This window comes from Periplaneta americana, chromosome 3 (genome assembly GCF_040183065.1).
Source record: "Periplaneta americana isolate PAMFEO1 chromosome 3, P.americana_PAMFEO1_priV1, whole genome shotgun sequence".
Lineage (NCBI taxonomy): Eukaryota > Metazoa > Arthropoda > Insecta > Blattodea > Blattidae > Periplaneta > Periplaneta americana.
The window spans coordinates 131,870,951-131,884,381 of NC_091119.1; the positions used below are offsets into that span (position 1 = coordinate 131,870,951).

At 33.5% G+C, this 13,431-nt stretch overlaps 1 protein-coding gene across 1 annotated transcript in view; it reads left to right on the plus strand.

Moving 5' to 3' along the window:
* Tfb1 (transcription factor B1) overlaps window positions 1-10,732 on the plus strand; it is a 45,223-nt gene extending 34,491 nt beyond the window's left edge. The window contains exons 11-12 of the mRNA XM_069821634.1: window positions 3,253-3,393; window positions 10,401-10,732. Of these exons, the coding sequence (XP_069677735.1) occupies window positions 3,253-3,378 (126 nt within the window). The 3' untranslated portion in view covers window positions 3,379-3,393; window positions 10,401-10,732. The remainder of the gene's footprint in view (window positions 1-3,252; window positions 3,394-10,400) is intronic.
* The last annotated feature ends 2,699 nt before the right edge of the window (window positions 10,733-13,431 follow it).

Consider the following 13,431-nt stretch of genomic DNA (forward strand, 5'->3'; position numbering starts at 1 on the left):
TTTGTGTCTTCTTTCTTAACCCTTCAGTGAACACTAATTTTCACATTTTTTTTTTGACAGAAATAAGCTGTACCAATATATTAGAGAGAGAGAGAGAGAGAGAGGGGGGGGGGGAGGGGGAAAGTGAGAGTGAAATGGAGAGAGTGCGCGCATGAGAGAGAGAGTTTGTGTGTGTGTTTTTCTTTTTATTTAATCATTCCGCATGCTCCATTACCGCGATTATTACACTTACAGAAATCTTTACAATTCAACTTTCTTAAGTAAACTACACGCGGGGGGGGGGGAGGTGCGTGCGTGCGTGTGTGTGTGTGTGTGTGCGCGCGCGCGCGCTTTTTTTTTTTATCCTATTCCTCCTATATGGGTCTGTGTGAGTCAGGTTATGTATGCAGGTCCTTTGCTACATTTTGCATAACATTGCTGGTGTTAATGGTTGCAAGGGTGGCTCAGATTTGTAGTGATTTGCAGCCACGATCTCTTGTACATGTATATGCCCACAGGCTGTTGTCTGCTGTGGTCAGATCAGAACTTTATGGAGACCATTGTAATGGTAATGGTGAGATATGGTGAATTCCCCTTAGAAAATTGTCATTTAAAAAGTCCTGAACAGTGGATATGGGCTGATGCACTGTTGTACTGAAACCACACCCAATCAATTAATTCCATTAATTAATTAACTCTGTAATTTGGGGTATTAACCAAATCTGAAACATTTCCAGTTAAGTTGTTTCATTAATGGGAACTTCAAAAAATAAGGCTCAATTACATAATTTGCAGCAACACCTGGCTACAACATAGCATGGTGGATTGTGTTGCAACATCAGTGTGAAGTGTGGATTTTCCTTTGACCTGAAAATGACATTGTATTTGTACATGCTGTGCGAAATAGCGCACTCATCTGTAAAGAGGACATTTCTTCAAGATAAAGCTGTAGGAAACTACTGAAGTAATCAAGCATGTTTTGCTAAGTCTGTTGATATGTGTCACCAAGTTCATTGACGAAAAAATGTTGAAATTGTTTTTTCAGCAAGTACTTCATGTGAGGATGCATTGTTGAACAGGACATCCTTGAGTTCTGATGCTTGCTTACATGTTACTTTACGAGCTAACTGTTCAGTGGATTCAGCATTTCTAGCACATGAATTGACTGTCTTGATTGGTCGACCACTTCGAGACATGTCTTTGATGCTGTCAGAACCAAACACTCGTTTCTCCCAACTGATACACAATTTCTTGGAGGTGCCTTCCGAAATCTCTGTTGGAACTGTGTCATAATTTGTCACATTATCCAGTGTGAAGTCTTTTGTTGATCCAAACACTGCAACTAAGTGCTCTTCAATGGAGGGGCTACTCATATGTGCCAAATTATGATCATTTTAGTCCAAGATCTCACACAACTGAATAAAAAGTTCTTATTTTTGTCGTAAAACGTTAATATCACCAGATGATATTAGAGTATTTATATGTTTTATTAATAACTATATCGTATAATGTTTAGGAGTATGGTGACTTAGGTTATAAACAAAAACTGTATAGCGGTAGTTAACCAAAGTCTTTAATATAATGAAATTAGCTTTGTCTTCTTTTATGTTTGAATCTGGAACCAATATTATTATTTTCGTTTTATTATTATTATTATTATTATTATTATTATTATTATTATTATTATTATTATTATTATTACTATTACTAGCCATACCCGTGCACTCCGCTGCACCTGTTAAAAATAAATATAAAGTAATTACATAATTAAAATAGGACGTTTGATCCAGGGAACATTCGTGTTTGATAGAAGGATAAATCGTTTAATATGTTACTTAATTTAAATTGTATTTAAATAATTAAAATGCGATCATTTTGGTCCAGAGAGCACTCAGAAGTTACTGTCATAACATTATAGCATTATGTCCATCTAGAGAAACTACACTTTCCAATGGTGAAATAATAATTAATTATACAAATTGGTTAAATAGCTTTCGATATTACTTCAGACAAACACAGAAACATTCTCTGTAGGCTATGTTTCATAGCTTTTGATTCTTGTTGTCCAAGGCCCCTTATAGACATAGTCATTTGTTTTCATTTCATTACACCGCCTTAGATGGCATTGTATTTTAATTTTAAAACTCATTTATCTCATTAAATATCAGTCCTATCAAAATTTTGCAAAGAATAGAACTTATCAGAAAACATTTTTAAAGAAACTTTTGTTATGTAACATATTTCACAAAAATCAATAATAAGCGAGATATTTCGATTTATTTAATTCAGGCCCCCTTATAACACCCCCTTCTAAATAACTTATTTTGAATGTCATACAGCCTAAAATCTAAGTTACAGCGAACTTAATTTATATTCCACTTTTCATATAAATCGGTTCAGCCATTATCGCGTCAAAAGGTAACAAACATCCAGACAGACATACAAACAAAAATTTCAAAAAAGCGCTTTTCGGTCTCAGGACGGTTAATTGTATATGTTAGGACCAATTATTTTTGGAAAATCGAAAATTACCAGAAAAATTTCGGCTACAGAGTTATTATTAGTATAGATTATTATTATTATTATTATTATTATTATTATTATTATTATTACTATTTAATTATAATAACTTTAAATGTAGCATAAGAAAGCAGTACTTTATGGCTTAGTAATCACATTATCCCATTAATATGCTTCCATTATGGATATATTTTTCCTATCATTAAATTATGTCATTGTATCCAAGTCACTAATGCAAGAGGGAGCTTGGTATCTCTGATGATAAAATCAATTCAATAGAATTCGAGGAAACCTAGTTACCATTGAATTATGGTTTTGTTACATTTATTACTGCGAGATTTTGTGATGCAGTGAATGTCAGTGTAATATAATTGAACTCATTTTGTCATTAAGTTATGATTTAATTCATTTTAAATTTTATTAATGTGAGATTAATTTCTAACTTCAAAGCATAAAAATGTTTCTACAAATTATTCATAGAGAACTGGGTTTGTGATTTTTCACTTTAAAATCTCAATTTCTTACCTAATCAGATCTATTAATGTTCCTGAAGTTAATAAAAGGGATACAAAGAATCGTCTTATAGAATTTAGACTGAAATAAGAAAGGAAAACTTGTATCCCACAGAAATGATTTAATTGGCTTTATGAGCAAATAGTATTGTTTATTAATGCAAACTATCTGTTATATATAAAGGAACAAGTTATGTTATTGTTTAGTACTAAATAATACTTATTTGTATTTTGTTACCAGGATCGTGTTTTGCGTGAGTTTTCACCATTGAGTCAGCACCTTACTAGTCATCTAAACCAGATGTTGAACTCTGCATATCGCAAGTTTGCAACCTGGCAACAAAGAAAGATGCAAACCCTCAGGTAGCAGCAGAGCTTATATGTGAGTTACTTTCATTGTTATTTGACATTCATCTGAGAAGTTCATCTCTCATTTGTGCATTAGGTTTTGTAATGTAGGTTGTACAGGGCTTTCAACCTCGAGTGCTTTCATTCCCTTGGACACTCTGTATGAGGAAGTCTATTAATGATATGCAGTGCTGTTCATATCACCATCTATTGCATCTGAGATCGAGATAGACTTAAAAATATGAAGTACAGTATGGAACATTGCATGTAGTTACTGAATAGTTTACCAAGTGTAGATTTCAATTGTGAGGAAACTTCCCGGTGAAAATGTTCCAAGCAAGCAGTGTTAGGCAAAGAAACAAAAAGGGGAAGAGCTTTTGTAACTAAAGAGAAATTGACGACACTGGATTATCATTAGAAAGAAGCCCAACGAAATCTGTCATCTAGCAGCAAATTAAAACAAATAGTGCTTCACACAGCAACTTGTTCAGTTTTTATATTAAAAAATGTCATTATGATTTATCAGCATTTTAATTGGAACAACAGGCCAGAGTTATATTATCAATTCCTGTCCATATTTTAATAAATTACTTGCATCTTAATTTAATAATGCATGGAAATTTTTTCAGCTCAGAGATAGGAAACAAGCACAAAACTTCCCGGGAAGGAAGGTCACCTGAAGTCATATTCTGAACATGTTTTTGGATACTGCTGTTGATTCTGCAATACACTTCAAGCTGTCTCATGTGACATGCCCTCTGTATCCTCTGGCTGTTGTGACCATCATTGTCTTCGTCATAATAAAGATCTGTTCTTCTAAATTAACTGACCTTATATTCATTACTCTTGACCACCTGTTATTCGTTTTTTAAACGAACCAGTACGCCAATATGCAATATCTGTTTTTCAGAATGTGTTTACATTTGGTGTGCAATGGTTAGAAAATCTTTGATTTGGCTGCTTTGCATTCAGTACTTCCATATAATATGAGGTGTATTATCACAAAGTTTAGTAATATTGTGCAATAGTAAGTTATATATTAGTCTTGTCTATGAAACTAATGGAAATTACTCATAGAATGTAATATGGTTGTGACAGTAAGGTCATACATGATTTGATTTATTTCTTGCTATTACCGAATGCTGTTTGCCAGCAGTTGATTAAAGCCACAGGTTTTAGCTTGGTCAGCAGCTGAGAGAGAGGGCCTGAAAAGTATGTTGTAAGATAGCCTACCATTGAGCCAGTGATTGATGATCCTAGTTCAGTAGAATTACAGGAAATTAAAGAATTATTTTTAAAGAAATACAATTTGTTTAAGATTAATTGGAAAAAAATCTCATTGTTTATTTTTTTTACTTGGTTATTTAACGACGCTGTATCAACTACGAGGTTATTTAGCTTCGATGGGATTGGTGATCGCGAGATGGTATTTGGCGAGATGAGGCCGAGGATTCTCAATAGATTACCTGACATTTGCCTTACGGTTGGGGAAAACCTCGGAAAAAACCCAACCAGGTAATCAGCCCAAGCGGGAATCGAACCCGCGCCCGAACGCAACTCCAGATCGGTAGACAAGCACCTTAGCCGACAGAGCTACGCCAGTCTCATTGTTCGTGAAGGAAATGAAAGAAAATTGTAAATACAGAATCTTGTGAATCACAGTTCTTTCATGTAATGATTAATGAATGCAGTTTTATTTTAAAGATGTATTACAAAATTATTAAGTTGTGTTAAAAGGAAGAAAAATTCAGCATATTTAAATTTGCATAAGCATAATTTATTTGTTTCACAATGAGTTCAGGCTCCCATGAAAATAGTAACATGAAATACTCGAATGGTGGGATTGAACTAGACACACATTAACTAATTACTCACATAAGCATAATATGCTATGTAATTTATATCACTGTCCAATAACATCATTTGATTGCCTTCAGTATTATTTAAGTAAAGACAGTGAATTTTTTTTTGAACAGAAAATGTTTAATAGGTTCATTGATATACAGGGCTTCTATTATATGTACTAACTGTTGGCACTGTATTTTGCTTCTCAGTGGTTGGGCATGTCACAGCCAGCTGCACTCGTACATTAACCCTGCAATTTAAAACCTGTATAAAATCGTACCTTATAGAAGATGCTGGAAATGTCATCCTCCCTAGGCTAAACAGGTATCAGGAAAACACGTTGTCTCAGGAAAACACATTCTGATTGACACGATTGAGTTCAGCCACTGTAATGTTTCTGATTTCATTTGTAATACCGTTATATTCTATATGATATTTATCCTCAGAATAATTAAAATGCTTAATTTAAGAACAATGAAGAGTAGACAAAGTGTGTTCTACTCGTAAAAAATCGGACCGATTATTTGTCTTGTGATAACAGCACACAAAATTGGAGTTTCCTATCATGAGGGATTTTTTTGTACATGATGTGGATTTTCAGAACATCAGTAGCAAGTGTTTTGATTGTTTACACGACAGTCAAGTGGAACCACTCCGTGTCTGAAAAGAAAATGAGCTGTGGGTCGATTAAATCTTCAGTCACTGATGAAAAAACCACACACTTCATGTCTATTGTTAAATATTATATATACCAATAGAACAAATGAAATCAGAAACATTACTGTGGCTGAACTCAATCGTGTCAATCAGAATGTGTTTTCCTGAGGCAACGCCTTTTCAGCTGAAGGAGGACATTTTCAGCATCTTCTATATTAAGGTACGATTTTAAGTAACGTACAAGTGCGACATGCCCAGCTGCTGAGAAGCAAATCAGTGCGCCTGCAGTCAGTACATATAATAGAAGCTCTGTACTGCACTAAGTAATTTATAATGCTTCTTACTGGTGTGCGTAATCTATATTTCCAAAATTATAGGCCGTCAGTAGTATTGTATCACAGATCATATCTCCATTTACAGTTAGAAATGTTGTTTTCTAATGCCAGGTGTTTGACAATAAAGTCATTTGATCTCTTGCACTCCAATATTTTTCAAAGATATTGTCATGGTCAGCCACTGAAGCACAGATTTTGAGGTGTTCCGAATCTCTTTCTTGGTTTGAGTTGCACAATGGGCAGTTAGGGGACTGATATATTCCAATTCTATGCAGGTGCTTGGCCAAACAGTCATGGCCTGTTGCCAGTCTGAATGCAGCTACAGACGATTTTCGTAGTAAATCGGGAATTAACTGTGGATTATGATGCAGAGAGTTCCTTACAGTTAGAAATGTAATTCCAATGATGACTTTCACATACCATACAGTTACGGCAACACAAATTTCTGACCATGTTTTCGTTTTTAGGTTAAGCCACTGTTCTTCACTGGACTTGATACATCATGCAAACCTTTCAAAATTATTAGTTAGTAGGCCTACATTAATGTCTTGAATTTAGGTATCAATATAAGGAAGAATAGCAACATAGTCACTTCTGCACGTTTCTTGTCTACTTTTGTTGATATCATTAAGATGAGTCACGAGTGTTAAGGCCTTATTGCCTGTGTTATGATTAGGGCTAAGAAAAGTATTGGTATCAGGGTAGTAAATAATTTCTATATACATTGTTTACAAAATGTGTCGCATTGCCAGGTGTCTCTACTGCTTCGAGCATTAAAGTAAATAGAGAGGGCGTTCAATACTACTCTACCGGATGAACGTGGCACGAAAATAACAGTTCTCTCAGATCAGCTGATCTCGGGCAAAACATTACAGTATGCTGTACGTATATGCAGTTTATTACAATGGTTGTGGATATGACAGCATATCCTAGAATGTATTAAAATAAAAAAATGTTTCAGTAGATCCTAATTCAACAAGTGTCTTGTTTTAATGGCTTGTTTTATAATAAAACATGAAATAACTTAAAGATAAGCCTGCTATAAATGTCTTATGAACATATAGGATACTTTTACTGTCGATGTTTTAGTAAGGAAATTGAAGTTACAAGTTACTGAAAATGTATTAAGTAAGATTGAAACGAAGGAGTTGACAAAGGAAAGGACACTATTGTTTTAAAAAAATTTTTAATCATGGCAATTTCTTTACAACATTTAACAGTACTTTGCATTTCTTAGTCTGACAAGTACCCTTCATTTGGGGGGGAGTGAAAACATAGGTTATGTAACTTTTATTGATCTGAAAACTGTAATAGTGTGAGAAAGTTGTGTCTTACAGAAATATTAAATATAATAGCTTTGATTTTGTGATTAACATCTTGACGGCTCTACCGAGCCTTATATTCTAGAAATTATTCGTAAATTCGATAACGGCTGGGGGGGATCATCGTGCTAACCACACGATACCTCCTTTCTGGTTGGATGATCGTCCACCTCTGCTTCGACATGTGGGCGTGAGGCCAGCAGCCGGCTGTTCGGTCTAGGCCCTCACGGGCTGTAGCGCCACGGATTATTATTATTCGTAAATTCGGCAAGTTTATTTACTAGTAAAACTGAAATATAGGCCTACTGTGTCTTTATATAATACTTTAATTCGCAGATTAATAAAAAAAATATAATTATGTAATCCCATAAAAAGAAATAGGTCACAAACTGGCAGCTACTTATACAAAGAGTAATGGGAAAGAACATGATTTTTTGCTCTTTAGCATAAAATGAATGTTTGAAAAAATGTAACGAAACATGTTAACCCATTATGTTTCAGAGTTTTAAAATTCCCTTGGTAATTATACGTAGGTAACAATGAAACTGGATGCCTTGTAAATTATAATTAAATCCTCACAATAGACCTTATAACTAAATATAAAATAATAATAATAATAATAATAATAATAATAATAATAGGCTAGGTAGTGTTAAAATGAAAACTTACAAATTAAATCATGACAATAATTATTTATATAAAAACCAGAGGAAAATAATATTTCTACGTTTTGTCACATAAATTGGATATTTATACTGGAATAAAAACAATTTAAATAACAGTGTAGGACTAACATTGTATTCTGGTTTTGTTTCAAACCTGGATAAAACTGCTCTTGAATCAATTCTTGTCCTTATAAATTATCTATGTTTTTTTACCCATAGTGGAAGTGGAAGCTTCAGTCACAAGCTTCATGCACCTCTTAACTAGCTCAGTGTGACAAGGAAATAAAGAAAACTCCAACGCCGAAATTTCTAGATCATTGGGCAGTACTTCAATGCCATTTTCTTGACATAGTTTTGAAAACTGGTGGTGCTGTAATTCAATTTTCGGCTAAACTAGCACTGAGGTAGTTCCCTTTGTACTCAGTTTATACACCTTGCATATTCGAATCTGAGAAAGGTTAGGTTTGGTTAGTTTAAGCGTTTGTTATTCCTTGCATATACGATAAACTGCATATCCACAAAAAAAATTCCTTCTAAATGAAACTATTTTCACTTCCAAAATCACGGGAACTACCTCAACGCTAGTTTCATCTAGATAACTTTCAGTTCATCCATAGACGTATAGCCAAGGTGGTGGGGGGGAGACGAGCAGGTGCAATTATATGCCATTACCATTTCTACAATTTAATAGGACACTGTAGTTACTTTGTTGAAATAACCTGAGACGTATTGAAGAGTCAGTTGCAAAACTGAAATAGGAACACGAAACGAATAGGGTAATTTGGTAATTTGAAGTAAGCCTAGGCCTATTTGTTTTTCTGTATTTGAATTCGTAAGTGTAATGATACGCATTCGATAAACACACACAAATCTGCTCCTTTTTTAAGATAAATTGCTGGCAGTGAGGAAATCGTACACACATTGAAGTTTTCCGAAATAAACATCATTAAATAATGTTATCGCGCTTTAATACATTGCAGTGAGGTTATTAATATGCATCAAGTGTAACCACCTACGAAATATTATCGTTATTTCCAATTTTTTTGTGCCAAAATCAATCCAAAACATATTCCACTAGACATACATTGGCCTTTCTATATCCCATATCGCTTCTGCCCTAGATCAGCTGATCGAACTCTGGTGCCACTATCCAGCAAGCCTTCCCCCTTCTATCTATTTTATGTTCGAAGCTCTACTGTCTGTAAGGGGCACAGAGAGTGAACATCCGACTCTCCTCAATAGTAGACCTGCTCAAGTGATGCGAGGTTGTATCAGAATGCTGAAACAAAAATCCAACAAAGAACAGTGAACTGAAGTCAGAACATGGGGAATTTGTATTTGACTTAATTGAAAAAAAAAAAAAATGTTATGTTTTATTTAACGACGTAACTGCTGAGGTTATATCAGTGTTGTCAGTGTGCAGGAGTTCTTTTACATGCCAGTAAATCTACTGACATGAACCTGTCGCATTTAAGCACACTTAAATGCCATCAACTTGGCCCGGGATCGAACCCGCAACCTTGGGCATAGAAGGCCAGCACTATACCAACTGCGGCAACCAGGCCGACACTTAATTGATAATGATATTTTTTATAAATTTAATATTTGTTTCGAGTTAATTAATTTGAAACACAAGTAATCCTGTAAATGTAAATTCTGTTATGAGTTCATTCATACGGAGTGGACTGTACAAGGAGCTGCCATCGTAACTAGTTGTCCATGCACACAGGCATTTTTTAAACACAGAGCTCTACGTACTAAGCAGTACCAATACTTTTTTTCAGCCCTAGTTATGATCTTGATCTATTTCTTTACTGGTAAACCAGTATGTCTGCCTCTTTGATAGTAAGGCAGGAGACGTTTTGGAAGTCTCTCACTGTTCATTTTATTAACATTGTTTATCCAGTTCCTTTGTGTTTGTATCACCCATCATTATCACACTGTTCCACTCTTTTGATTCCCATGCGAAAAGAGATCTTGTAAACGTAGATCAAACAGTAGAATGGTTGACATGAAAGTGCGACGACTTTTTGATTGGAAATTTCCCATGGCAACAATTTCGTCTTGTCCACTTTTGCTCTTATTTTCAGTACATTTTCGAATTTATAATTTCATTGTACAGTTATTGGAATAATAATGGAAAGTAATTCATGCACATTTCTTGTGGCGCATGTCTAATGTGTGATCATGTGAACAAGTGTTGTTTTGTGCTTTCAGGTGAAGGGATTTCTCGCGAGTGCAGGGTTCGAGTTTAGTGTTCATAAAGAACAGTGTGAAGTTCTGAATGGTGAAAGTGATTTCAAGGAGGAACATACGTTGACAGCAACATTTCTAGTATGAGATTTACAGTGAAGATTTGTAGTTATTTTCAGCAAGTTTGGTTTTCATATTTCCCATGTAATGGTTTACAAAATCTTTGGCACATTTTTAATCCCTTCTTTTTAACTTAAATTATACCTGTTTGATTGAAAATGTTACGTAGATACATACATTTATTCACTGTATCCCTGTCGGTGTTTCATATGTTATTGAAGTATTTGTTCTTTTGATTATTTTTGCTTCTTGACTTTCCTCTTTCCTTCTCCGAAATTGCTGGTTTATCAGAAGTGTATACCAGTTTATTGCAGTGTGAATAGTATATTTGCTACAAATGCAGTCACTGCAATATTCTGGTAACTGCATGTTTTCTAGTTTCATATTATCCTGATCTTTGAAAAGTCACATTGTACACAATAATAAAATAAACTTGCTATATATAATGTAATAATGTTGATAAATTTGTACTATTATTAATTTTAAACTGAGTGAAAAATGAATCTTCACTAAACTTCGTAGTATTAATTTGCATGAACAAATTTGTATAATATTTAAAGATGTATCTGGTGATTGGTTTTACATTTCTCAACTCTTTTCTACTTTTCGAAACATTTTGATTCTTTACGGAATTTATGCTATTAAAACTTCAGATTAATCTTTATCTTTCATGTAGAGTTTCGAGGAACCAAGGAGAATAAGAAAAAGTTAGGTTTGGGTGTATTACTGTTCATGTCTGTTGCCCATTTAAGTAATAAAGGGGATTTTTAGCGTTCGTTACAAATATACCTTATTCAGTGTTAAAAAATATTTATCAAAATGTTAAGTTAAATGTTAAATGAAAGTATGCAAAGATTTTATCCATCCGAATTTGGGATGGTTCCCTTTTTTTTTTTTTTTTTTTTCGACTTTGCATGTACATTGTTCCTAAATTCTTGTTTGTGAAAACTTGTTAGTGTATATGATGTGTGTAAATCCTCTGAAGACATGAAAAACATAGCATTTCAGTCAGTGTATTATGTTCCTCTCTTCATGGCGAACAGTTTAATACAATTGAACATTATTGAAAGTGGAATAATGCTAAATTGCATACCATCTGTTTTTGGTAAATTGCATGAGATGCGAGGTATGATACAAGTTGGTTTATAATTTCAATTGATTGAATCAGTAGTAATGTTATACTTGGAGCCTTCACAACTTCTGACAGTTTCAAGAATGACTTCTTCATGGACTGGGTAAAGATTAAACTGCAGTGTTCTTTAATTTAGTATTAATGACTTTGTATATAATTTGATTCCTACATATTCACCAGATATGATCTGCAAGTAATGTTTAGTTTTAGTTGATCTGAGTATTGAAATATGTGAAGGGTATGTTACCAGTAGTCTTAAATCTTGTCCTGGTAGGTATAGATTCTTCAGTATTCTTGTTGGTGGTTTATCACATCTTACAAAACGTACAGGGTCTTACATATCTGGAATAGCAGAAAATCCTGTGATCGGAAGGTGATTAATACTGCTCATTGAGGAAAATGTTCCCAGAGATGGAAATATGTAAATTTATTCTTGACTTAGGACTAAAAAATTTCGTTTTCTTAGTCTCATATTTTCTGTTTAAGCAGCAGACATAAGTGAAATTCTTCTGTTTTATGCACACTTGTAGATTTGATTCCAGGTTAATGTGAATTGATATTACTGTTTTTGTGTCATTTTCGGCTTCTTTGAGATTTTTTCCCCTCTTTTTTTTTTTATATAAACACTGTATTATAACAGGAAGTGGATACTTTATCACTGTGCAATGGTACAAAAAAGTTACACTTCATAATTTTATTTATTATTTCATTACCTAACAGTTTTTCACTTATATTTTTATCTAATTATTGTATACATAAATTTCATTAAGTTTCCACTTTTGTATAATAGACTATTGGCATACTATATACTACATGTTTATTTTAAATATTTTTCAAAATTTTCTGTAAAAAAGTTAATATCTGAATTATATGCATTAGTTGGGAACTACATGTGATGTGAAGTAAGTTTTCACTATAAAACTGTAGGAAACCGAATTAAAATGCAAATTATCTGTTGAAGTCCAAAAGTATGTTTTATTTCAGATGTCCCTAGTTAGTTTTGCCATTGAAGAAAAGAACCTTCGTCACTGAAGATTTTCCCACTAAGCCCCTTAAACGAATTTTGAAGGGATCCAGATCTCCTTTTTTGTTCACTTTTATGTGTCTATTTGATTCATACATCATTGCTTAACAGAACAAGGATCAGCAGTGGCTTCACAATATTGCATGGATTTAAGGAAAGGTGCTTCTGATACTCATAATGTGAATTGCTGACTTTTTCATCTATTTTATATAAATTAATTAAGATTGAATTTGAGTTTGTTTACATTGTTCACAAAATACATTTGGCGTAGTTTTCAAGAAAAAAGCAATAACATTTTAATTATAGAATTACCTATTATTTTTTACTATTTGTGTTGCTGAGAGATTCGAGTTCATCATAATATTTTTAGTTATAAATTGTCTTACTGTGCACTGTATGCAAGAATCACAAATTCAACTCCCTTGGTTGATGTTGACAGTAAATAATAGAAGCTAGTTCATATTAATTCTCTGTTGATTGTCACATTTCACAGTATGATGACACAGTGTTAATAAATGTTACTTATAGAATTAATCTGAATTGATTCCAAAGATACGATCGTTTTGTTTGATTTTGGTAGTAGAAACATTTAAAATAACTTGTATTCATAGACTTTGCGTTGATTATTGGTATGAAATAGGTATGATTTCCAAGCTCTTGAAAAGAGTTGGGTGTTGTGTTTTCTTACAACAAGAATTTAACTCTCTTAGTAATATTCGGAGATATAAAATGGTCTTGAAACATATTTTAGTAGTGTGTATGGAAGTTGAAAATTAAAG